Raw genomic sequence first — 25,673 nt, forward strand, 5'->3', positions numbered from 1 at the left:
TTATTGGAGTATCAATACTGCATTATCTCGTGTTTGGTTCTTTATTATCGTGGCGCTGAATGAAATAAAGACTTGCACCTGGGGGCCGAACTTCCCCGACTAGGGGCCTCCTGGCCAACGATGCCATACGCTCATTTCATTTTATCGATAGTGCCATACGTGCCAGAAGAAGAAAACGTGCACTTGTAATGCAGCAAACAGCTGAAACTAGTCAATAGTATGGGATGGGACGAAACACTTCGTTTCAAATAAATTGACTGCCTCAGTAGAAAAGATTAATAATAACTAAATTTCTTTAGGAAACCGACAAAAATAACTTCACCGTTCTGCGAGGCGATTAATGCTTGACTGTTATAAACCTGGAATTGAAATAAAACCAGAAAACTGAAACGAATAACATATTTTGCCTTCCATAATTATGTGATTTATTTTATCTATGAGTCCGGTTAGAGGCTGACGCTACAGATCTTTATTTATGAAAATATACAGAACAATCAGATACAAATTTTACATATTCACAAACACCTTTACCATTAATCCAAATAAATACAGATTCATTAGGATTGAGTTTTCGTTTGTTACGTGTATACAATACAAGTGGAGAGGTAGAGTCATAAGCAGATTTACCAAAGTCTTTATTAGCAATTTCAAACATATGATTGGTACGATAGGCAATTACATCTCTATCATTAAAACTTTCAAGTCCAGGTACACTAGAAACTCCACTACCACCTCTCACTATGGCAACAGTGAACCATCCATTTCCATGAGAGAATGTGTCGTTAATATCCGAGCTGAAACTAAGAGAACATCCAAGATGGCTCCCGGCCACAGAAATCCGTTTTGTTTTCATTTGACGTGAGATCTGTAAATGAAGATGAAACAGCAAAATAATTAAATGTAAACACTACGCCCCAGAAAACTTTTCCGAGTAGCACCTGGCTGCTTGCTACAACCACTCTTCCAAGTAGCCAGATGCGGGAGAATGTACTGTTCATACGCGACTGGCATCTTCTCTAACGAAGCTAACGTAAACAATTGTGACGTCACGATCGTCGCAAGCAGTTTGCTGTTATGAAGTATAGCATTGTCTTTCGTCCTAATGCATTTAACACGTTTTGTTGTTGGCAGACGTTTGCGTGTGCAGTTTGTTTTCTTGTAAATGGCGCATTTCCTTTGCAACTTAAGTTTTACTTAATTTTTTTCTCCCGTTTATGTTTTATTGCTGCAATATAATTCTGCAGTAGCAAGGTAGAGTAATATTCTTTGTTAGACTATCAGTTTTTAGCAATCAAAATTACAAAAATTTAACTGAAAAACTAAAACTGAAAAATTCCCGGAGTTTTAAAAAATTCCCGTGTTTTTCCCGGTTTTCTCCAGGATGAAAAAATTCACACAGAGAACAAGCTTGCAATATTGTAAGCACTGAGAAGGCAATCGACTGTGCCCTTTCAAAGAAACCACCCTGCCATTTGCCTGGAGCGTTTTAGGGAAATCGTGGAAAGCATAAATCTGTATGTGGATTTGAATCATTGTCCTCCTGAATGGAAGTCCAGTGTGTTGACAACTGCACCAGTTCACTCCATAACAATATGTAAAAACAAAATTGAATCACAAATAAAAGATCAGAAAAGTGTCCAGGATTAATAACTTTGTTCTAAAAGCCTGAAAATGCTCTACACATCAAGGAGCTTCAAACACAATAGATACATGAGAACCACAATAAATGGTTCATAATGACTTGTTATTTGCAAGTGTGTTGAAGAAATAGCATTTTCAAAATTATGCAATGACTCTTCTATTTGCAAATGTGAGGGGAGGGAGTAGTAAAGTGTAGCCATAAGCAAATATTTACAAACAGATATGTTACTGAGAAAACTATTTTTGCTGTTACGTGAGAAACCAGTACCAACACTGGTTTTGATGTGGCAGCTCCCAGATATCAAGCCAAATCCGAATTTGTGCAAAGTCAACTTCAGATACATATCTTCTACATATGGTGCACAGCCACATTAACCATTTAGTCCTACTGAGCGTACCTCCAGAAATTAGTCAAATTTTCTGTAGACTTGGAAATTAATAAGACGGAATATCAGTGAAAATGAAAACTTGAGTCTGGCCTGGAGAACTGATCACTCAGCCTGACATTTGGACAGCTTGTGATGTGAAGGATATTATGGCACTAACTTTCATTTGTGACAACACATTCATTACAGGAACATTTAAAGTCAGAAAACTGAGGAAAAATGACTGGGAACCAGGACTACAGAGACGTGTGTGGGACCAAATTCAGGCCAGAGGAATACATACTGCCTGAAGGTGTGTCTCAACTGGAGCACAAGGCACAAAAACTTGTAAAAATGTAAGTAAGGAACTGTTCCATAACAATGACTAGGAAGAATACGAAGCAGTACTTCAAAGGGAAGTACTGCTGGATCAAGACAGCATAACACAAACCATGAGGTGGACATTGTTTGCCTGTGGTAAATTCTGACTGGAGAACATACAGGCAGCCAATCAATGGAAAAGGAAAAATTGACAACTAAATGAAAATAAAATTAACATAATGAATAGGTTTAGACAGAACACCTTGAAATTTCAGCTATCATTGCCATCTACTTCAAAATCCTTAACCTCACTGAATCATTCTCCTACTTTCTCATTTGTAAGAAGACACAATGCATTCTCTATTGTAACAATTTCTACCATTGCCACTTACTTCAAAAAGTGGGAATAGTCACTGTATAGTTTTGAAATCATGTTTTATTTGCAAATGCGAGGGGAGAATAGTAGACGGCAATGACAGCTAAATATGTACAAATAATGCACAGAGAACTGAGAACACTATTTTTTTCTGTCATCTGAGAAACACGACCAACAGAGATCAGATGGTTGAATGATTGAGGAAACTTTATACTAAACTAAAAATTCAAAATTTGAGATACTGGTGTGAACACAATAACTTATAAGATGGAAATTTCATTTTTTAAATGGTGTATCATACAAAATGCACATGAATCTTAACTGAAAACTGTCTGAATTAAGCTGATAATGGAATGAGTAAACCATATAGTGGAGACACTGAACAGCTACCCGGTATGAAAAAAAAAGTTGAAGAGTTGGACATCATAGTTCAACTCTCAAACTTGTGTTTAGATGATTGTACCTTTGCATGTGGGAGTGTGGACAAGATAGGATGCCGAACAGCAAAGTGCAGCTTCCATTTCAATGTGCCTATTGACTACTTGACATTTACACTGTACAGTGTGTTGTCCCTTTTCTCATTCTTAAAGCTTGCAGTCCACACAGGATTTTTCATTGTCACAACAAGCTAAAGTGAAACAGTGTACACAGCAACTGACATAACACATACTTACTTTATTCTTATGAGCATTGATGGATGCATAGCGTACGGTACCACGGAAACCAGCAGCTGCTCGTGGTGCTCTGACCTCCCCAGTAGCTGTAGTGTATTGACGTGCCAGACCAAAATCTAACATATACACTCTTCGGCAAGTGTATGGAAGGCGACCCACCGAAAAATTAGACTGAAACAAAACCAAAAACAGATGACACGAAGAGATTTTACATGCTCTTAGGCAACTATCACCATGTGTATATTATTTCGTGTAATCTACCCTCCTATTGTAACAAAGTATTTAAATGTCAGACACAAAAGGCATGGCAAAAATCTTATGAGGAAAACTCGCAGAAACAGAGTTAATGACCATGAGGAATTAAATGTGGATGGCTGGTCCAGAATGTGTGCAAGAGTCCTCCCTGTTATACGTTTATTTTCTTCAATGAGAGCAGTATCTGATATACACAGTTCATTTTACAAGTTAATTGAGAAAAGTTCTGCTGACAACAGGAGCACAAACAAGTACTAGATGACGATGTGTCCCACCCCTGGTCAGGTCTATCACTACAAGTTCAACATTCTCCAGCTCTCCTGGTTTTCCACCAGTCTTTAGATAGCTGCATGTAACACATTTATTTTGAGATTGTCAATCGGCTGGTACCTTCTTCTACTCTACTGTACCATTTTTTACACACCCATTTTCATTCAGCATCCTAGTAAATTTATTTTCCTCCTCCTGTTTTCTCTATTTGTCTTTTTATGTTCATTCTTTGTCACACAACTTTATTTCGAATTTTATGTCCTTTCCACACTTTCCATTCTTCTCCAGATCCCCATCTCAAAAGCCTCTAAGCATTTCTTCTCCCTCCACCACAGTGAGCATATTTTGGCGCTATACTGCGCAACATCCCAATTGAAGTACTTCATTAATATTTTCTTTAATTGTTTATTTCTTGGTCTATATTAAGATGTGTCTGACTCTCAGTGAATGATGAAATGGTTCTGGATACACTTGTTACTAGTGTATGTGAATTACTCGCTGTGACTTCCTTTGAAGCAATACTGAACACAACTTCCCTCCCTAGTGCTCTGAACTTACTTCATTTTTCAGCTTTGTACAAGATATAACTAAAACCATAGGATTTAAGAAACCATTGTAGAGTTTTCTATTCACCAATTAGTTCTGTTCAATGCCACACGAAAATTCTTGACATTCGTGCAGTTACAGCTGGATGCACAAAATATCATGTGGTAGTTTTACCATCATATTTGATCATTTTTTGCGTAAATATAACTAATAACAACTTATAACTTATAAAAAATTACTTTATTTTAACGACAGTGTTCAACTACTCACAGGCTTGATGTCCCGATGGAGGAATCCGACCTGGTGGATGCTGTCAATAGCCTTCAAAATCTGCAAACCAAGGCGCAGTGTGGTGGAGAGGGAGAATGCCCCTCGTGGCTGGGCACGCCGTAACTCTGCCAAGTTTTTACCCTGCAGCTGCATCACTACATAATTGAAACGATCATTGCGTCCACACCCAATAAATCGACACACGTGTTCTTTTCCTGAAATACAAACAAATGTTGCCTTTAGTTCTATTGCTTCTCTAAGTGTAATTCTGCTTCCAGTCTCTAAGTGTGTTGGGTCAGTGACTACAAATGTTCAACGCCTGATGTCTGGAAGATGGACTGGTCAGAGAAAAAGAAATGCCTTTATTGTTGTGAAAAATGTCTGAACACTGAGCAGTACATTATCTATAGAGAACAGCTCAAAATAGAACATTTGCTAAAAGGTAGGTAAGTATTAGGTCTGTTGTCAAGAGTTTCACAGTTTGTAATAGCTGAGATAACTGACAAAAAGAATGCTGAGACTCTTCAAGCTTTCCCGGTGGATGTGTTGTAAATAGTCTTCACAGGTTTTCTTGATGTCTTGGTAGGAAGAAAAGCAGACGGAACCTCGGGACACAGTGTCTACCGCAAGCTGACGCATACAGATCTACATCTGCAGGCCACAAGCTGCTATCACCCTGCACAACGTGGTAGCGCATTACGTACATTAGTTCACAGAGCACATGTGGTATCTGACCCTGAGAGCCTGTCGAGTGAAATACAACATTTGAAGACAGTGTTCTGGCAAAATGGTTATTCTGAGAGACAGATACGTAATGCATTCAGGCCGAGGGGAGTTCAATCTATGGAGCAGAGTGAAGATACAAAGACACCCACCACTTTGGCTTTTTTGCTGTATTTTGGTGCCACGTCGACAAGAATCTGACGAGTAGTTGTGCCTATCCTGCAGCTGTTGCTGTTGTTATCATCTGTCCAGATATCCAAGCAAGTTAAAGCACTGCGTCCAGAATGGAGAGATGCACCAGCCCTGGATCGTATCAGCCCAGAGTACTGGTGCGCTGGCCGGCCTGAATGTGGTTTTGAAGCAGTTTCCCACATTCTACTACGTGAATACTAGGCTGGTACCAAAGTCCCATCTCAGTTGCATGATTTACAAACATATAGAAAATTTGAACAGGTTTTCACACGAATAACACTACATGCAGACAGTTCAGGTACACACATTCTGTCATGGGGGACTAAAAGGGTAGCAACAGGAAGGGCATCTGAGCACCCCTTAATCCTGTGGTGCAGTTGTCCACTGCAGTTGAAAACTGTTAATGTCCTTCCTTTGGCATTTTTAGTCAGTCCTGATGCTGCAAATGCACACAGTTGCCTAGAGTGGATGCTCCCTGTTGATGCTGTGCCCTGCTGGTATTTTCAGACTCAGGACTGATTAAAAATGTCAAAGGAGTGACATTAACAGCTGTCCACAGCATTGAACTACTGCACCACATGGTTAAATTAACCATGCTAAATCCATTAATACTGTGCACACAACATACAAATGCGGGACAGAGCACAAGAAAGAGAAGAGGGTTATTATTATTATTCTTTCCTTTCTCAGACGTTATGTCTGGTTAAAAATGGAAAGTGATGTGGACCTTGATCAAGCGTGACTTCCTTTTAACTGTACGGTATATGTTACATTGCATTTAGGAACTTTCGGGTAATTGAACATGTATCAATAATTACAGATTTCTGTTGTTGTATATATAAGGTTGGATGTAGCTGTATTGCATTGATGTACTGGTGGATATTGTGTGGTATGACTCCTGTAGTCGATAGTATAATTGGTATAATGTCAACTTTATCCTGATGCCACATGTCCTTGACTTCCTCAGCCAGTTGGATGTATTTTTCAATTTTTTCTCCTGTTTTCTTTTGTATATTTCTTGTATTGGGTATGGATATTTCGATTAGTTGTGTTAATTTCTTCTTTTTATTGGTGAGTATGATGGCAGGTTTGTTATGTGGTGTTTTTTTATCTGTTATAATGGTTCTGTTCCAGTATAATTTGTATTCATCATTCTCCAGTACATTTTGTGGTGCATACTTGTATGTGGGAACGTGTTGTTTTATAAGTTTACATTGTATGGCGAGTTGTTGATGTATTATTTTTGCTACATTATCATGTCTTCTGGGGTAGTCTGCATTTTCTAGTATTGTACATCCTCTTGTGATGTGATCTACTGTTTCTATTTGTTGTTTGCAAAGTCTGCACTTATCTGTTGTGGTATTGGGATTATTATTATTTCTTTCTTTTCTCAGACGTATATGTCTGGTCATAAATGGAAAGTGACGTGGACCTCGATCAAGCTTGACTTCCTTTTAAATGTACGGTATATGTTATATTGCATTTAGGAACTTTCGGGTAATTGAACATGTATCAATAATTACAGATTTCGATATAATAGAGGGAAACATTCCACGTGGGAAAAATATATCTAAAAAGAAAGATGATGAAACTTACCAAACAAAAGCGCTGGCAGGTCGATAGACACACAAACAAACACAAACATACACACAAAATTCTAGCTTTCGCAACCAACGGTTGCCTCGTCAGGAAAGAGGGAAGGAGAAGGAAAGACAAAAGGATATGGGTTTTAAGGGAGAGGGTAAGGAGTCATTCCAATCCCGGGAGCGGAAAGACTTACCTTAGGGGGAAAAAAGGACAGGTATACACTCGCACACACACACATATCCATCCACACATACACAGACACAAGCAGACATCTGCTTGTGTCTGTGTATGTGTGGATGGATATGTGTGTGTGTGCGCGCGAGTGTATACCTGTCCTTTTTCCCCCCTAAGGTAAGTCTTTCCGCTCCCGGGATTGGAATGACTCCTTACCCTCTCCCTTAAAACCCATATCCTTTTGTCTTTCCTTCTCCTTCCCTCTTTCCTGACGAGGCAACCGTTGGTTGCGAAAGCTAGAATTTTGTGTGTATGTTTGTGTTTGTTTGTGTGTCTATCGACCTGCCAGCGCTTTTGTTTGGTAAGTTTCATCATCTTTCTTTTTAGATATAATTACAGATTTCTGTTGTTGTATATATAAGTTTGGATGTAGCTGTATTGCATTGATGTACTGGTGGATATTGTGTGGTATGACTCCTGTAGTTGATAGTATAATTGGTATAATGTCAACTTTATCCTGATGCCACATGTCCTTGACTTCCTCAGCCAGTTGGATGTATTTTTCATTTTTTCCTCCTGTTTTCTTCTGTATATTTGTTGTATTTGGTATGGATATTTCGATTAGTTGTGTTAATTTCTTCTTTTTATTGGTGAGTATGTCAGGTTTGTTATGTAGTGTTTTTTTATCTGTTATAATGGTTCTGTTTCAGTATAATTTGTATTCATCTTTCTCCAGTACATTTTGTGGTGCATACTTGTATGTGGGAACATGTTGTTTTATAAGTTTATGTTGTAAGGCACACTGTTGATGTATTATTTTTGCTACATCCATGTCTTCTGGGGTATTCTGTATTTGCTAGTATTGTACACCCACTTGTGATGTGATCTACTGTTTCTATTTGTTGTTTGCAAAGTTTGCATTTATCTGTTGTGGTATTGGGATCTTTAATAATATGCTTACTGTAATATCTGGTGTTTATTGTTTGATCCTGTATTGCAATCATGAATCCTTCCGTCTCAGTGTATATATTGCCTTTTCTTAGCCATGTGTGGGATGCGTCTTGATCAATGTGTGGCTGTGTTATTATTATTATTATTATTATTATTATTATTATTTGTCTGCAGCTGTGAGGCACAAATTCTCTCAGTAGCAAAAAGCTTAATGCATATTTGGGTTTACTTTGGGAGAAATGAATCCTCTTATCACTGATGAGAATATACCAGTGCTTCCTAAACTGTGGGTAGCGACCCACCAGTGGGCCGCTGGACGTTTTTAAAATAACTAAGTAAAATATCTTACTGACTGAAAATATGAAATCTTATTTCAAGAGGTAAGTTTCATAATCTGAACAGTTATATACAAAATTATTCTATGCAAGAAACTATTGTGGCCTAATAACATGCTCTGGGTGAAACAAGAACAGTGCAGTGGCAGGACTGATTTGTAATTGCGATAATGCAACACCGCTTTCCCTTCCATTTGCGACAATGTGACTAATGACTGTGAGAGTGTGCTTTGTTTGTTTGTTGGTATAGTGTGTGAATGCACGGTTATTGTGGCAGCTTGTTTCATTTTATTTCACTATGAATGTGTGGTTTAAAACAGGATTGTGCTGTAAAAGACAGATTTCCTGTAATTACGATGAACCTTCCACATCCGGTACCACTGCATCATGTAATACACCTAAATGTTTTGCCTCTGGAAGGAGGCAAAATTTTGTTTTCACATATACAATGATGATTATTTGAAATATGGGTTTGTGTTTTCCAGCACAGATCAAGAGCCGCTTTCTCAGTGTGTTGTGAGCTTTGAAGAACTTGCTAATGCGAGTATGAAACCCTCAAAACTGAAAAGACATTTATCAAAGATACATCCAGAATATGTAAATAAGTCAATAAATTTTTTCCACAACAAAAAATGAATATTTTTAAAGCTGAAATCAGTGATGAGAAAATCGATACCTGGGGAACAAAATAAGCAAGCTGCAATCCCTTCACATCGACTGCCATTACCAACAGCCAAAAAGGGGGCAGGTCACACCGTCCGAGAGGATATTATTTTACCAGCGGCCAAAATAGTATCTAATGCTTTATTTAGTGAAAAGCACACAAGACTAATTGACAAAATATCCCTATCGAACACAATGGTAACGAGAAGGATTGATGAAATGACAGAGTTTGTAAAACAGTCCATGATCACAGTTTTCAAGCGAAGTGACTACTTTTCATTTCAGTTTGATGAAAGCACAGATACAGCTGGCGAGGCTATTCTTTTACCTTTTGTTAGGTTTGAATTTGATGGGAGTATAGAAGAAGAAACACACTTTTGTAAATGTTTGCCATGACAACAACAGGGGAAGAAATTTTTGAATGTCTTGATGGCTTTATGGTAGAAAATTAAATAGGGTGGTCACAATGTGTTACAGTGATCACTGAAGCCCATACTATGTCTGGCATTTATTCAGATTTGATTGACAAAGTTAGGGCAGTTGCCCCTTCTGTTCAATGGTCTCACTGTAGCCTGCATCAAGAGGCCTTTGTATATAAAGGTCTGTCTGAAAGCCTAAAGAAAATCATTAATGATGCAGGGAAAATCATGAATTTCATTAAATCTAGACCTAAAAATTCAAGATTCTTTGCGATACTGTGCTATGAGATGAGCAGCAAGCACAAAACACTTCCCCTGCACTGTGAAGGATGTTGGTTGTCAAGGGGGAAAGTGCTATATAGAGTATTTGAGCTTCGAGATGCGCCGAGAATCTCCTCTTGGAGCACAAAAGTAATGCAAAACCTGTGAGCAGTTTCTTGGACATGTTAAATGATGAAAACTGGCTACTTGGGTGACATATTCAGTGCTCTTAATAGCCTCAATATTGTTGCAAGGGAAGGATGTCCAGAAGTTCTATGTTCAACATAAAATAGAAGCAACTATTTAAAAACTTGAAAGACGATCCCAATCCACAATGATTCTTTAGAAACACATGGAATCAAAGTTAACGACGAAACAGCAGCTGCCATCAAGCAACATCTTGAAGAACTTGCCTCTAGTTTCAGATACTTACTCTGAAATAATTTTACTAGTAATCACTTACATTCAAAGTATTCCTTATTAAACATGTTCATAATTTTCACGTAATTGTTTTTATTCCAATACAGAAAAGTAACAATTAAGTTCAAACACCTCCACTTTCAAAATGATAGTTAGGCTGTCCCAACAAAGCAAACTCAAAAGAATCTGATTTTTTCATGTTAATTCCACTGATAGTTGTTTGCTTATTCAAGAGTGTTATTAATATTGATTTCTTGTTGTAGTTATTACTTTCCAAGACTTCCTGATGAACTGCTATGGATAAGAAATCTGTTTGAAGAGGACAACCTTAAAAAGTAAAAATTGTCACCATCTGCGGAAGACTCCCTGATAGAACTATCATGTGATTCTTCCCTGAAAATTTTATTCAAGAATTAAGCCTAATCCTATTTTGGATCAAATTAAAGGGAGAGTGTCAAGTGTTTGCAAACACAGCTTTGAAGGAACTAATGGGATTCACAACTACTTACTTATGTGAATGTGCTTTTTCTAGCTTGGATTTTTTAAAAAAACAAATATAGAAACAAACTTTGCACAGAAAATGATTTATGACTAAAAGTAACAAGCTTCAATCCAGATATAGAAAGTGTCATTAACACCAAGACTAAACAATACCACAAATCTTGTTAATTTCACCATTTAATTTGCATGAAATAAAGTTCTTATGGACCAAAATATTGTTTCTTTTCATTAATTATGTCCCTTCACCATTTTCAAAATTATTACTCAGCAAAACATTTTTTCCTACAATACTAAGTCCAGTTTCATATTATATATAATTTTTATATTACTATTAACTACTGCGTAGTGACTGCAGTGGTACAGTATACATATGTATATACCGGGCCGTGAAAATGTTTCCAGAAAAATAGTGGGTTGCATTATAAAAAAGTTTGGGAACCATTGGAATATACTATACACTGATTACACAATATATTAAAAACAGAGTTCTAGTACACTGTGGCATAAGAGAGATGAATACACTAAGAATTCTGCTACAATAAAAAAAAATGTTAGTAGGACATGTTCAAGCCACGAGTTCTAGTAACACTCATACACATGCAACAGTTAATAATTGGTTATGTTTATTTGAAGTAACAAAATAAATTCACAACATATTCATTTGTTTGTGTGTGTGTGTGTGTGTGTGTGTGTAGGAAACATTATTCAGCACTTAATAATGATTTGCAATCAAAGATAGCAGTCCTTTCTAATGCACTGTGACATATCAAATAACCTGCGTGACACATTAACTGAAACACTCAACATGCGTCTGTGCACATGATACGAGTTGATTTATCTAAAATTATCATTATGCTCTTGGACAACTGTCTGTTAGTGTGTATCACCTACACAGCCGTTTCACTTTTGTTGCCTTCCAACTTTAATTGCAAACTTAAATAATGGCATACTATGCAAAATCTACAAATTTTAGTAAATGATCACGATAACGTCTTCCCTTAATCTAAGCTTATTTACTGGTGTAGTATAAATTGTTCCTTAAAATAAATAAAAAATTGCACGAGTTACATTACTTCCTTATACTGATAATACAGGGTGTAACAAAACAAAACAGGCAAACTTCAAGAGACCACAGAAGGTGTTTGAGGAGCAAATTGATGACAGGAAGCCATGCCTGGAAATGTCATCTGATGACACTACATGCTGACAATCTTGCAGGCTCCAACACCTTCAGATGGGCCATCCCTGCAACAGCTGATGTGTCTGTGGTTGTAACACTTAGTGGACTCTGCAGTGTCATCATGACACGTGTCAATTTGCTCAATAACATCTTACACGCATAATGATGTCAGGTTTATTGTGGAAAGTTCTGCACGAGATCTATCAGTGTACAAACTCGAGATCTCTACCAAAAGTATGGCCTACTTGAGCGTGCTGGACTGTGCAGATCTGACACTGTAGTGTCTTTGGCTGATGTTTCTGAACGCGGCTTCCAGTTCTCGATTTGTTCTTCGAGATGCCGTCTGAAACCCTCCGTAGTCTGTCAGTACTCTTTTGTTACACCCAATATATTTAGAAGAGTGCTGTGCTACAATACTACCTGTACTACATGTTTATTGTATACTGAAACTGAAAGTGGTTTACCCAGAGCATCAACTGTGGATAAAGAAATAATGTAGGTAAATGTAATACACACATTAATTTCACTACCAATGCTAATACAACACACTATTCTATACCATTTTTCCTCCAAATTAGGTTAAACATATCATAGTAAATGGTGCAAACACTATTACTCTATTAAACTTGAAGCAATATATGCAGGCAAAGCACTATTAAAGTTGAACACCAAATCAGCAACAGAAAAACAGCAGAAGGCAGACAGAAGAATCATTCAAAAGTAGGTCCACATAGTGATTAATGAAGATTGCTGCCAGATGAAGTGGTGTAGTGGCAAAGTGAATCACTGATAGATACAACGTGATAAAGCAATGTTGCCTTTTTCTGCCACATATCAAGACAGCCAAAAAAAACTAGGCTAGTGAAACAGCTCATCACCCACTTTTGGAAAAATAACACCAGGGTTCAAAGAACTCCAGGCTGATTGAGAAGAGTTAATTATAACAGTGCAACAAATTGAAAAAAAGAAAGGATTTAAATCAGAGAAGAAAAAGACATTTCTGAGTAACAGTGACACAACAACTAAAAAAGAACATTCAAATGGAAACAACACGCCATAACTGATGAAGAACAGGTAGCTAGGTCAGGAAGAATGGAAAAGTTTTGGGAGTAGAAGGGGAAGCCGAAAAGACAAATCTCACTCAAGTGCATAAGGAGCGAAACAAGTGGTTCAAATGGCTCTAAGCACTATGGGACTTAACATCTCAGGTCATCAGTCCTCAGCTACTTAAACCTAACTAACCTAAGGACATCACACACATCCATGCCTGAGGCAGGATTCGAACCTGTGACCATATCAGCAGCGCAGTTCCGGACTGAAACGCTTAGAACCGATCAGCCACAGCGGTCACCTTCATTGAAGGTGTAAAACACAAGTACTATTGATGGAGATTGTTGTGTATGTGCAGCTTTTTTTTTTTATTCTTTAAACGATCATTAAGTCCTCCACAAGACATTTAACTCAGTGCCATTGCTATGACTTGCATACAAACCTTGCAGCTTCTTCAGTACGGCAACTTCCATTTTTAGTACTTGTTTTGGTTGCCTGGCAGATTCCACCTTGAGGGCAACTTGTTCTTTGGTAACCAGATCAAGTCCCTCATAAATCTCTCCAAAGCCACCCCCACCGATCTTGCGAACCTATTCAGAAAGTGAAAAAAGAAAAAAATCATCAATGTCAGAAACCAGAACACAATACTGCGCTGCCAGTGGTAAGACTGATTCAAATTATACACGGTTAAACATCTGTGGCAAGCAACAAATTTTATGCTAATTAACAAAAAATACAGTAATAAATCATGAGGTAATGTGAATTAAAGGAGTACACCTGCTCACAAACTGCTGAAATAAATACAACTGCAGAATGACTAATTGATACATGAATTTCAAAAGAAGTTCATTTATCAGGAGTGAAAGGCAAGTTGTAATTATTGAAGGTGAAGAAAGAGGTGATGAAGAGGAAAGTTACTCTAAGCACTGAATTATTGGACGAAAGATCCTTAACATGCATTAGCACAACTACGTAGAAATTAGATTTAAAATTTTTTTGCCAAACCAAACATAAAAGTCTTTGTCTTTTATCATGCCACTGTAAGTGTTTACCAGATATGAAGAGTGCAACCATATACTGATCAGCTAGCTCCTTCCAAAGAGAGTATTTATGTTTCATGCATAAAATTACAATGTATAAGCATGAGCTGATTGTAGTGCAGTGTTTCTTTTTATGGATGATGACAACCTAAATTTACAGAAGGAAGACAATGAAATCAGTGACACTACATCATAGCCCCTCCCCCACCTGCTACACCTCCTCCCACAACATGTGGACAGGCTCCACATGTTGCAAAGGTTGTTTCAACTCTGGTGCAGAAGTTTTGCTGGGAAGCCCTTACACTGTTGAACACATACGTGCTTTTCCAGCAGCACAATGCATGTCCACATAAGGCTGCCGCAACACAGTACGCTCTTTATGGTAGACAACAATTGTACTGTCCAGTGAGATAACCAGATCTCTCGGCAATTGAGCACACATGGGACAAGATGAAGTGGGAAATTACTGGTTCTCTGCAGCCAGCAAGAACCATTGCTGAACTACATCAAAAGGCACAAGCTGCCCACAACAATCTATCGCAAGATGTCATTCGGCACCTTTATGAGCATTTGCATGTAAGAACACATGCCTGTGTTGCTGCCAGGGTGATGCGGGGGTGGGAGAGAGGGGGAAGGGGGCTAGGGAGGGTGGTATTGATGTGACTGTCTGAGCACCTTTACTGTGACGTATGTTTCATTTGGTCTGGATTTATCATCATATACTCCTGGAATGGTAAACTACCGGTCACCTCACTTGTCGATAAAATGTCCTCACTCTTCAGGGTGTCACATTTTGTTCCTGCCAGTGTATAAGAAGTGCATAAAAACTGGCTTGCAAATTTCATACAGTCCAAGTGCTACAAGACTGTCTCCCTCATAGCTCTATAAGCAGATATGCATTAAATAAAACACTGTGTAAAATCTTCACCTGAACACACTGCAAACCACTGTGAAGTGTGTGACAGAGGGTACCACATGTTAGGGTTATCCCCACTCCAAGAGTGTGTAGAGTCTGGGAAGAATGACTACTTAAATGCCTATGTAAGCACTGCAATTATTCTAATCTTGTCCCTGTAGTCTCTATGGGACACATATGAAAAGGGAACAAAGAACATCTGTAAATTCCTCACATAATACTAGTTCTCAAAATTTTGTAAGGAGGATTTTGTGGGGATAACCAATGACTGTCTTCAAGTGTGTGTAAATTCAGGTTTTTTGATGTGTGTGTGTGGTGCTCCCCCAAACCAAACAAACTTGTGACCATTGTGCTGCCCTGCTTTGTACAAATTCAATGTCCCCATTAGTACTATTTGTTATGGGACCCCTGCACATGAATAATACTCTAAGATTGGATGTAAAAATGATTTGTAAGCAGTCGCCTTTGTAAACTGACCGCATTTTCCCAGTATGCTGCAAATGAACAGACAACTGCCGGCCACCTTACCTACAAACTACAATTCATACTATGTGATTGTACCATTTCATATCCCAGCAAACTGTTACACTTGGAGAGCAGGGGCGGGGGGATTGGAAGAAGAGAGGCATACAGCAACAAGAACAGGTACTCCATCATGGTTGGTTGGTTGGTTTAAAGGCGGGAGAAGGGACCAAACTAAGAGGTCATCGGTCTCTTGTTCCTAACAAAACAATGCCACAAGTGTGAGAATAAAATGGACAAAACATATAACGCAAAACAGAAAGAAAGGAAAAGCCACAGGAATGAAGGGAAGGCAACGAACACTAAAAGGAACAAAAGAGGACAAGAAAACAGAGAGACCCTAGAAACAGAAGAGAGTAAAACATGAAAGCAGATTACAGGGGCTGGCCAACCACGAGAATAAAAAGGGAAAGCCAGCCACTCTCCAACACATTAAAACCTCTACCCTAAAAGCACTATGGTGGAGGACACAGAGGGACAAAGGACATGCGCTAAAACCTACATAGGAGTACAAAACCCAATCTCATGGATAAAACGCTACTGTGGAGGTATTGTCGCCCAACAACGAAGGCAGGGTGCTGGGAAAGTTAAAAGTCTGCCGCAGAGTGGCTAAAAGTGGGCAATCCAACAAACGGTGGACAACTGTCATTTGGGAGCCACAGCGACACTGAGTTGGGTCCTTGTGATGGAGTAGGTAACCATGCATTACCCACATATAGCCAATGCAGAGCCAGCAGAAGACAACTGATTCCCTGCGAGAGGCCCGCATAGAAGACTTCTACACATTCATAGTCTCCCTAATGACACGCAGTTTGTTGTGAGTGCTGTTATGCCATTCCATCTCCCAAAGCAGGTAAACCCTGCAGTGTAAGACAGAACGCAGGTCAGCTTCAGAGATGCCTATCTCCAGAAGCGGTTTCCGCATCGCCTGTTTGGCCAGCCTGTCAGCAAATTCGTTGCTGGGGATTCTGACGTGTCCTGGGGTCCACACAAACACCCTGGAATGGTGGGACTGTTCCAGGGCATAGATGGACTCCTGAATGAATGCTACCAGAGGGTGGCGACGGTAGCACTGGTTGATAGCTTGTAGGCTGCTCAACGAGTCACTACACAGGAGAAATGACTCACCAGGGCACGAGTGGATGTAGTCAAGAGCATGAGATATGGTCACCAGCTCTGCAGTGAAAACACTGCAGCCAACTAGCAAGGAGTGGTGCTCAATATGTCCTCCATGAACATAAGTGAAGCCTACATGACCATCAGCCATTCATCCATCGGTGTAAACCAGTTCACAGCTCCGTAACACGTCAAGAATCGAGATGAAGTGACAGTGGAGAGTGGCAGGGTTAACGGAGTCCTTAGGGCCACGCAAAAGGTCCAGACGAAGCTGCGGCCGAGGTGTACACCATGGAGGCACATGTGAACGGACCGCAAGTAGAGGTGGTAAAGGGAAGGACTCCAGTTCAGAGAGAAGGGACTGCTCGCGAACCGCAATTGTTAGCCCCGATCTGGGCCGCCGATACGGGAGATGGACTGTCGCGGGCAGGAAAAGGAGACGGTAGTATGGATGCTCAGGGGAACTATGAATGTGTGCTGTGTAGCTGGCGAGCAGTTGCACACGTCTGATCTGCAGTGGAAGGACACCAGCCTCCACCAGTATGCTCATCACCAAACTTGTCCTAAAAGCTCCTGTTGCTAATCGAACCCCACAGTGGTGCACAGTGTCGAGTAAATGCAATGCTGAAGGTGCTGAACCTTAAACCACACTCCCACAGTCAAATTGGTATTGGACAGGGGCTCTGTAGAGCTGCAGCAGCGTACAGCGATCTGCACCACAATTGGTGTTGCTCTGGCAACGGAGGGCATTGAGGTGCTGCCAGCACTTCTGCTTAAGCTGACGAAGATGAGGGAGCCAAGTCAGTCAAGCATCAAAAACCAGTCCTAGGAATTCATATGTCTCTATTACAGTGAGTGGATTGTCATTAAGGTGAAGTGTGGGCTCCGGATGAGTGGTACGATGCCGACAGAAGTGCATGACACACGACTTTGCGGATGAAAACTGGAAGCCATGGGCTAGAGCCCATGACTGCACCTTGTGGATGGCTCTCTGGAGGCGCCACTCAGCAACAACAGTACTGGAGCAGCAGTACGAAATGCAGAATTCGTCTACAATATGGAGGAGGTGAGACGGAGGGCCAGACAGCTGCTGCTACACCGTTAATGGCCACTGGAAATAGAGAGACGCTCAATACAGAGACCTGCGGGACTCTAATTCTCCTGGATATGGATGGAACTATGGGAGTCACCAACTTGGACGACACGGAAAGTACAGAGAGCCAGGAAGTTTTGGATAAAAATCGGGAGTGGTCCCTGGAGACCCCACTCATACAATGTGGCAAGGATATGATGTTGCCAAGTAATGTCGTATGCTTTACGGAAGTCAAAAAAGGCGGCAATCACGTGTTGCCATATGGAAAAGGCTGTTCAGATGGCAGACTTGATGGACACAAGATTATCAGTGCTCCTGAAGTAGGTGGTGCAGGAGCAACAGGGAGGGAGATGCCTTCCACCATCAAGGGGGCATGTGTAGTCTTCCGGCTCTGAGAGGTGACCTGGGTTGGCGGAGCTGATGGTGCCAGAACTGTTGTAGCGGCGGCGTAAGATGATGTCATACGCACAGGATGCAGGCGTTCAAATTTTCTCTTAGCCTCAGTGTAGGTCAGTCTGTCCAGGGTCTTGCACTCCATGATTTTCCTTTCTTTCTGGAGAATCCTGCAGTCAGGTGAGTGAGGCAAATGGTGCTCTCCGCAGTTGACAGAGAGGGAAGCAGGTCACATGGAGTATTGGGATGTGATGGGCGTCCGCAATCTCGGCATGTGGCACTGGAAGTACAGTGGGAAGACATATGGTCTAACTTCCAGCACTTATAGCACTGCATTGGGGGAGGGATATATGGCTTTACATCACACCAGTAGACCATCACCTTGACCTTCTCGGGCAATGTATCACCCTCAAAGGCCAAGATGAAGGCACCGGTGGCAACCTGATTATCCTTTGGACCCTGGTGGACACGCCGGATGAAATGTACACCTTGCCACTCTAAATTAGCACACACCTCATCGTCAGACTGCTAAAGCAGGTCTCTGTGAAATGTAACACCCTGGACCATATTTAAGCTCTTATGAGGTATGATGGTTATATAAACATCCCCCAGTTTGTTACAAGCGAGTAACTCCTGTGACTGAGCAGAGGATGCTGTTTTGATCAAGACTGACCCAGATCTCATTTTGGACAAGCCCTCCACCTCCCCGAACTTGCCCTCTAAATGCTCAACAAAAAACTGAGGCTTCATCGTCATGAAAGATTTCCCATCAGATCTCAAACATACAAGGTACCGGGGTGAATAAGATCCGCTGCCAGCCTCACGTTCCTCCCATGGTGTGGCCCGGAAGGGGAACGATATGGGGTCATACTTCTGGGTGTACCAGCAAGAGATGATGATGGACTATGCTTCATCGTGTGTTATCTGCCCTGATGCCACCCTCTCCGACCAGGGGCCCTCCCCACGGGTGTCACCCAGCCGCAGCAGAGACCACCTGGCAGGATGGCCATTGCTGGGAGTCCTGATGCCCCAGGGGAATGGGCATCTACCCCTTGGCATACGTGGGGAGTTAACGGCGTAGGCATCAGCAGAGCGATCCCTGTGTGGTCAGGGAGCTATAACCAACAGGGTACATGGCGTCCCCACCACAATGGAGTGGCTATCATGCTGGTTATCAAGTTCAAAGAAGTCCATGGTCATCGTCGACACACAAATCGACACTGCATAGTGCCTGGTGGAAAATGCACCCAGGAAGGTGTCCTCACTCAAGAGATGGAGAATGGGCAGGACTGCAATGTGATGACGAGAAAGTGAGCTAAAGATCTCAATGCACGATGGGCACATTGCACTTTGTAAGGTGCCCTTCCCCAATTGGCTCGCTCTTTGGGGAAATTTTGAAGAATGGAGGTCAATCTGTACAGGGGTCCATCACATAAAGACCGAAACGTGTGAAACTCCTTTTAGTCGCCTCGTACCACAGGCAGGAATGCCTCGGGCCTATTCTAACCCTCGGACCCACAGGGGGATACTCCATCATGTGGGTTAGGCAGTGGTGTACCATTTCAGGAGGTGTGGGAAGCCAGAGGGGAGGGTATTTGCCATTGCAAGACACAGTAAGAGGTAATCAAAGCCCTGACAGAGAATTCAACTTAGGCAGTACAAGAAATCTGAAGTAAGACTCTGACAGGAAAAGAAAATTCAGGAAAACCTGTGTACTCGCCGAGCAGCCACAGACTATGAAATGCGAGATCAGAGAGGCCAATGAAATATTCCAACAACATGTAGAGAAGGGATGGCCCGAGTTTAGTATCAGACAGTGTTTTGCACTTGCTGCCATGCCCGAGTATCAGTAAGGAAGACAGATCACAGATACTCAGGGTACATAATCCAGCCACAGCTTGCTCCCGTGAGGGCACCGCTGCAACCACAGGCATATCCAGTGGGCCACCCACCAACTCTAGAGTGCCGGTAAATACTCGATTAGTAGAGTGACCTTCCTTGCCCGTCATATGTTTCAGTTTAGAGTGTTTACTGGACTGTTTGTGCACATTTACGATAACTTTGCTATGTTTTAGAGTCTGTTTCTCGCTATCTGTTCACTTTGCGAATCCCATCATTGACCACAGGAATTGCTCATTTGTTCCTCTACCTACGCAAAATACGGTAGAAAACTAAGATTTGCAAAATCATGATTGCCAGCCACCAGAGCCCAACAACAGGCCGCACAAACAACCGGAGATGCCAATGTTACTGGCCAGAACTGCCACCATGTGACCTGTGTCCAGCATGAGCAAAACGGGAGTCCACACCCCATTAACCAATGACTACCACTCATGGCGCACAATGTAAGAGGCAATAGATGATGGGATATCCAGCCCTTCAACAACAGGAAACCAATTACAATATTATCCCTCACCTCTTCCACCACAAGAGGCCAATAACATATGCTTTTTTTTCTTAATTTGTGGTATAATTCTCAGTAAAACAGTTGTGACACTGGACATAAAATACACCAACAAATCCAGAAGAAGGGAATCACACACACACACACACACACACACACACACACACACACACACACACACACACACACACACAGAGAGAGAGAGAGAGAGAGAGAGAGAGAGAGAGAGAGAGAGAGAGACAGACTGACTGTCACTGCTAATGTATCAACTATGAGTGGTCGAGCAATGAAGGAGGTAGTTTTTCTGTGAAATGGGTGGGAGCTATCTAAGCAGCGGTATTGTCAGTGACTTGTAAGTCTGATGTTACAGAGCCACCAGCGAAGAGAAGTCTGACATCCAGGGACAATGCCTCACTATGCCAAGAAAGACCATGTGTAACAAATGGGTGAAAAAAAGGTTGAGAGTCGGAGGTATGTAGATAGGATGTCCTCCACTGGAGTTCAGATGGTAAAGATGCCCTTGATGGATCTTATCAGATGAATATTTAATGATTTTTGTTAAGATGGCTCAACAACAACTTGGCAAAAGACGACACCATCTGAGTGTACATCACAGTGGTTTCAAATTTTTTTTTTTTGTAGGTGATACTTTAAATAGAGAAGTACTTTAAGAAGGTACAGTTAATTGTGGATACTAGGAAGAAGGTTGTGAAGAGGTTTGAAGTTGCAAGTTTGTGAAAGGCAAGTGTTCAGTTGTGTAAGATAACGAACATTGGGAGAGACGCTATAGATCAGCAGCCATCAAACTTTTTTGCTCAAGAGCCAATACTGACATTGTGGGGTGGCATCTCTGACAGCATATATGCCCATCTTATAGTTAATTTGTAACCTACATAAACGAATATGTTATGAGTCCCCAATAGACTAGCTATGGTAATGGCACGATAAATTGGATACTGACCCTAAGTACCAATCATTAAAAGTTGGCACCTTTGGGAATGCTTCAAGTAGACTTTTCTCCGCTTTGAGGTGCTGCCATCCTCACTGACCCAAAGATGTACTGCATTAGAAGGTGACAGCCTCTGTAATGCACACTCAGGACTCGATGTTACTTTCGTTTGAAATTTATGCCTTACCAGCTGATAACATGCCTGTGAGTAGTTGGTACTGGAAGACAAACTAGAAAAGGTTCTCCCTTTTACACTCTCTAAACCCACAGCGGCCACACTTTAACCCTCTGCCCCTGGGGTAAGTGGCCAACTTTACTTAGCTTACAGCTGAATTCACAAACATTAATTAAAATTAAGCATATCTTAAACTATAACTGTCTGTTTATTACTGAGAAGGAATATTATGCTCTTAAGAAGCTCTCGACATGAATTGATGTTTTTTGTATTTAGCTGTTACTTGCTAGATGCATATTATTACACATGCGGCTGAGAATTACAGGCTGCACAAATATTTGATTTGGGATGCTTCGAGCCTATGGACCACAGTCTGATGACCACTGCTATGGATGGAACTGGTATGACCAATAACAAGCAAAATGCCATGTGATAAACATACAGGACCAGTGTAGAGCCAATGACAGAAATTCTACATGCATTGATGGAGGGTGGTAGCCTGCATGCAGTTGGCAGTAAATGGAACATAAATGGTATTTAAAGCCAGAGGTTCATTCGGTGAGAACATAGTACCTAGTTACAATGTGGGACTGTGGGGTGGCTGCACTTTGGTTGTTGTTGTCGTCTGTAGTCCACAGACTGGTATCGTGCAGCTCCCTGCGCATGTGAAAGTCTTTTCATCTCTGCATACCTATGGTAACCACCATCCTTCTGAATCCGCTTACTGGACTGAAGCTTTGATCTCCAGCTACAATTTTTACCCCCCACACTTCCCTCCATCAACAGATTGACTATTCCTTGATGCCTTACAATGTGTCCCATCACCTGATTCCTTCTTTTAGCCAAGCTGATAACAAACTTCATGCCCAGTTGGATTCAGTAGTTACCCAGTAAACCTATTCAATCTGCAGCATTCTTCTGTAGTACCACACTTCTATTTTCTTCCTGTCTGAACTGCTCATCATCCACATTTCACTTCACTTCTGTACAACATTAACACCATCAAATACCCTCAAAAGAGACTTCATAACAAATTTATATTTTGTGTTAACAAATTTCTCTTTTCAATAAACACTTCAAAAGTTATTGCCAGTATGTGTCTTATATCCATCTTACTTTGCTATGCAATTAACAAAACTCATTTACTACTTTAGTATCTCAGTTCCTTACCTAATTCCTTCAATATTATTAGATTTAATTCAACTTCACTCCACTACCCAGGTTTTACTTTTGTCGATATTCGTCTTGTAACCTGTTTTCAATACATTATCCATTCCATTCAATTGATAACCCCAGTCCTTTGCCATTTCAGAGAGAATTGCACTGCCATTGGCAGACCTCTAAGTTTTTATTTCTTCTCACTGATCTTTAACTTCTTTTCCAAATTTCTTCTTGGTCCCTTTAATGCTTGGTCCCTTTAATGTGTACTAATCACATAACATCAAGAGGATACCACAAACCTGTCTCACTCCCTTCTTAACTACTGTTTCTGTACAAGTTGTAGATAACTTTTCACTCACTGTTTTTCATCCATGACACCTTCAGAATTTTGAAGACTGTATTTCTTTCAACACTGTCAACAGCTGTCTCTAAATCTACATGGGCTATAAATGAAGATTTGCATTGCTTCAATCTATCTTCTAAGATAAGTTGTACAGTTAGTACTGTCTCGTGTGTTCTTACATTTCTCTGGAACCCAAACTGAGCTCCCCGAGGTCATCATCTGCAAGTCTTTCCATTCTTGTGTAAACAATGTGTGTCTGCATTTTGCTACCGCAACTTTTAAAATGACAGTTCTGTAATGTTCGCACCTGCCTTCTTTGGAACTGGAATTGCAACATTCTTCCTCAAGTGTGTGTGTGGGGGAGGGAGAGGGGGGGGGGGGGGCGCAAGTGCACACTTTTTCTACCTCTGAAGAAGGACTTTGTTCTGAAGAAGGACTTTCACTGATAGCTTGGTCCACTTTTAAGCATTTTAAATGTAGCTGCCTGCTGTTCAACTCCTCCTCTATGAGGTTAGAAGGTAGACAGTTTAAGGTGGTGGTGTGCACTTTAGTCTAGAAAAATTCAAGTAATTACAACTTTGTGTCAAATCTGTTTACTGCTTCAACCTTCCAAAGCAGAAAAAAAAGACATAGGATAGACAGGAATGACCTATAATGCTTTTGGATACAGTCTATAGGACAAATATACCATCGGAGACCAAGCAGCTTGTTAGAATGAAATTACAATGAAATGAACACCCTTAGCTGCTTACAGGTGTTGACATACGTCAACGGGGACAGATGAAAATGTGTGCCCAACTGGGACTCAAACCCGGGATGTCCTGCTTACATGGCAGACGCTCTATCCATCTGAGCCACCGAGGACACAGAGGATAGCGCGACTGCAGGGATTTATCTCTGGCACGCCTCCCGCGAAACCCACATTCTCAACGTATTGTCCCGCACTACATTCATAGCACCCCCGCCCATTTACGTATGTCAACGCCTGTAAGCAGCTAAGGGTGTTCATTTCATTGTAATTTCATTCTAACGAGCTGCTTGGTCACTGATGGTATCTGTTCTTTCAGACATGTCCGAAAGGACAGATACCATCTTAGTAAATATATAGTTAAGGCTCACCAGCCACCTGACCATCTCCTTCTTCTGTGCGAATGCACAAACAGTGCCCGAACTCTCACGGGAATCGGCAACGTGCTGCGAGTAATGAGTATAATGGGCGGGGGTACTACGAATGTAGTGCAGGACAATACATTGAGAATGTGGGTTTCGCGGGAGGCGTGCCAGAGATAAATCCCTGCAGTCGCGCTATCCTCTGTGTCCTCAGTGGCTCAGATGGATAGAGCATCTGCCATGTAAGCAGGAGATCCCGGGTTCGAGTCCCGGTCAGGGCACACATTTTCATCTGTCCCCGTTGACGTATGTCAACACCTGTAAGCAGCTAAGGGTGTTCATTTCATTGTAAATATACCATAGATGAAAACCTTCCATTATGTACTTTCTTTTGCATTTCTGTCTTCTTAGATATTTTTCCCATCTAGCTGATCTAAAAGATGTCTAGTATTCACCAGTATACCATTGTCTTCCACATCTTGTGTATAAAATTGGCCCCAAAATAATTTACAACAGTGCAAATGGCAATTTGATTCAAATGACATTGTGTAATTCTGACATGTGTCTTGGTTGATCAAGAAGACACTGCATTCCACCATTATAGTAGTAGCTGCCTCAGTTCGTGGTGCACAGTTTTTTTTTTTAATATTGTTTTATTTTATTTTATTTGCAGTTGCTGGCAAAGTGATGGAAGCAATAATTAGTGGTTTGGTTTGCCAGCTCCAGAGGACACTGTGTATATTCGATTCTGATAATCAGTATGATGGCAACACTTAAGGATGGGCCTATAAGTGGAGTAGATACATGTTTTCATTTTGTGCTGGGTAATAAACTCCTCAATGTCACTTGAGTAACCAAATGAAGCAGTGAACCTGGAACCTCGTACAGAACAAAGACTGCAAAGGGCTCAAAATTATGGTTCGAAAAAGTAGGGCTCAGTACACACTGAGTACTCACCACTTTCCAGCGCTCCTTGACCACGTGGCCTGGTTGCAGTAGATCTTCACTTGTCATTGTGATATTGTTGTTTTGGTCTGTGGATTCATCTCCTACATGATGAAATGGTGTTGTTTCTGGCTTCCTGTAAGAAAAAGAAGTGTTGTATGAGAAAAGACGAAAATGCAAAAAAAAAACAAAAACAAATGTAGTTGTAAAAATGGGATGCACACTTGATACAAGTCTGCTAACAAAAATTTAATCTTTAAGGATTGTGAATAAACTTAATAAAAATTTCATATGGCAAAAATCAATGCAAATAGCATAATAACCACAATACG

General features: G+C 40.9%; 1 protein-coding gene across 5 annotated transcripts in view; it reads right to left on the reverse strand.

Moving 5' to 3' along the window:
* The window catches only part of LOC126101139 (tau-tubulin kinase homolog Asator), a 690,846-nt gene that overhangs the window by 90,679 nt on the left and 574,494 nt on the right, over positions 1–25,673 (reverse strand). For all 5 annotated transcript variants that reach the window (XM_049911824.1, XM_049911821.1, XM_049911825.1 and 2 more), the window contains 4 exons: positions 25,354–25,477; positions 13,617–13,764; positions 4,719–4,933; positions 3,378–3,548 (listed from right to left, as the gene is read on the reverse strand). In XM_049911824.1, coding sequence (XP_049767781.1) covers positions 3,378–3,548; positions 4,719–4,933; positions 13,617–13,764; positions 25,354–25,477 — 658 coding nt within the window. The remainder of the gene's footprint in view (positions 1–3,377; positions 3,549–4,718; positions 4,934–13,616; positions 13,765–25,353; positions 25,478–25,673) is intronic.

The sequence above is a fragment of the Schistocerca cancellata genome, chromosome 9 (assembly GCF_023864275.1).
Source record: "Schistocerca cancellata isolate TAMUIC-IGC-003103 chromosome 9, iqSchCanc2.1, whole genome shotgun sequence".
Classification (NCBI taxonomy): domain Eukaryota; kingdom Metazoa; phylum Arthropoda; class Insecta; order Orthoptera; family Acrididae; genus Schistocerca; species Schistocerca cancellata.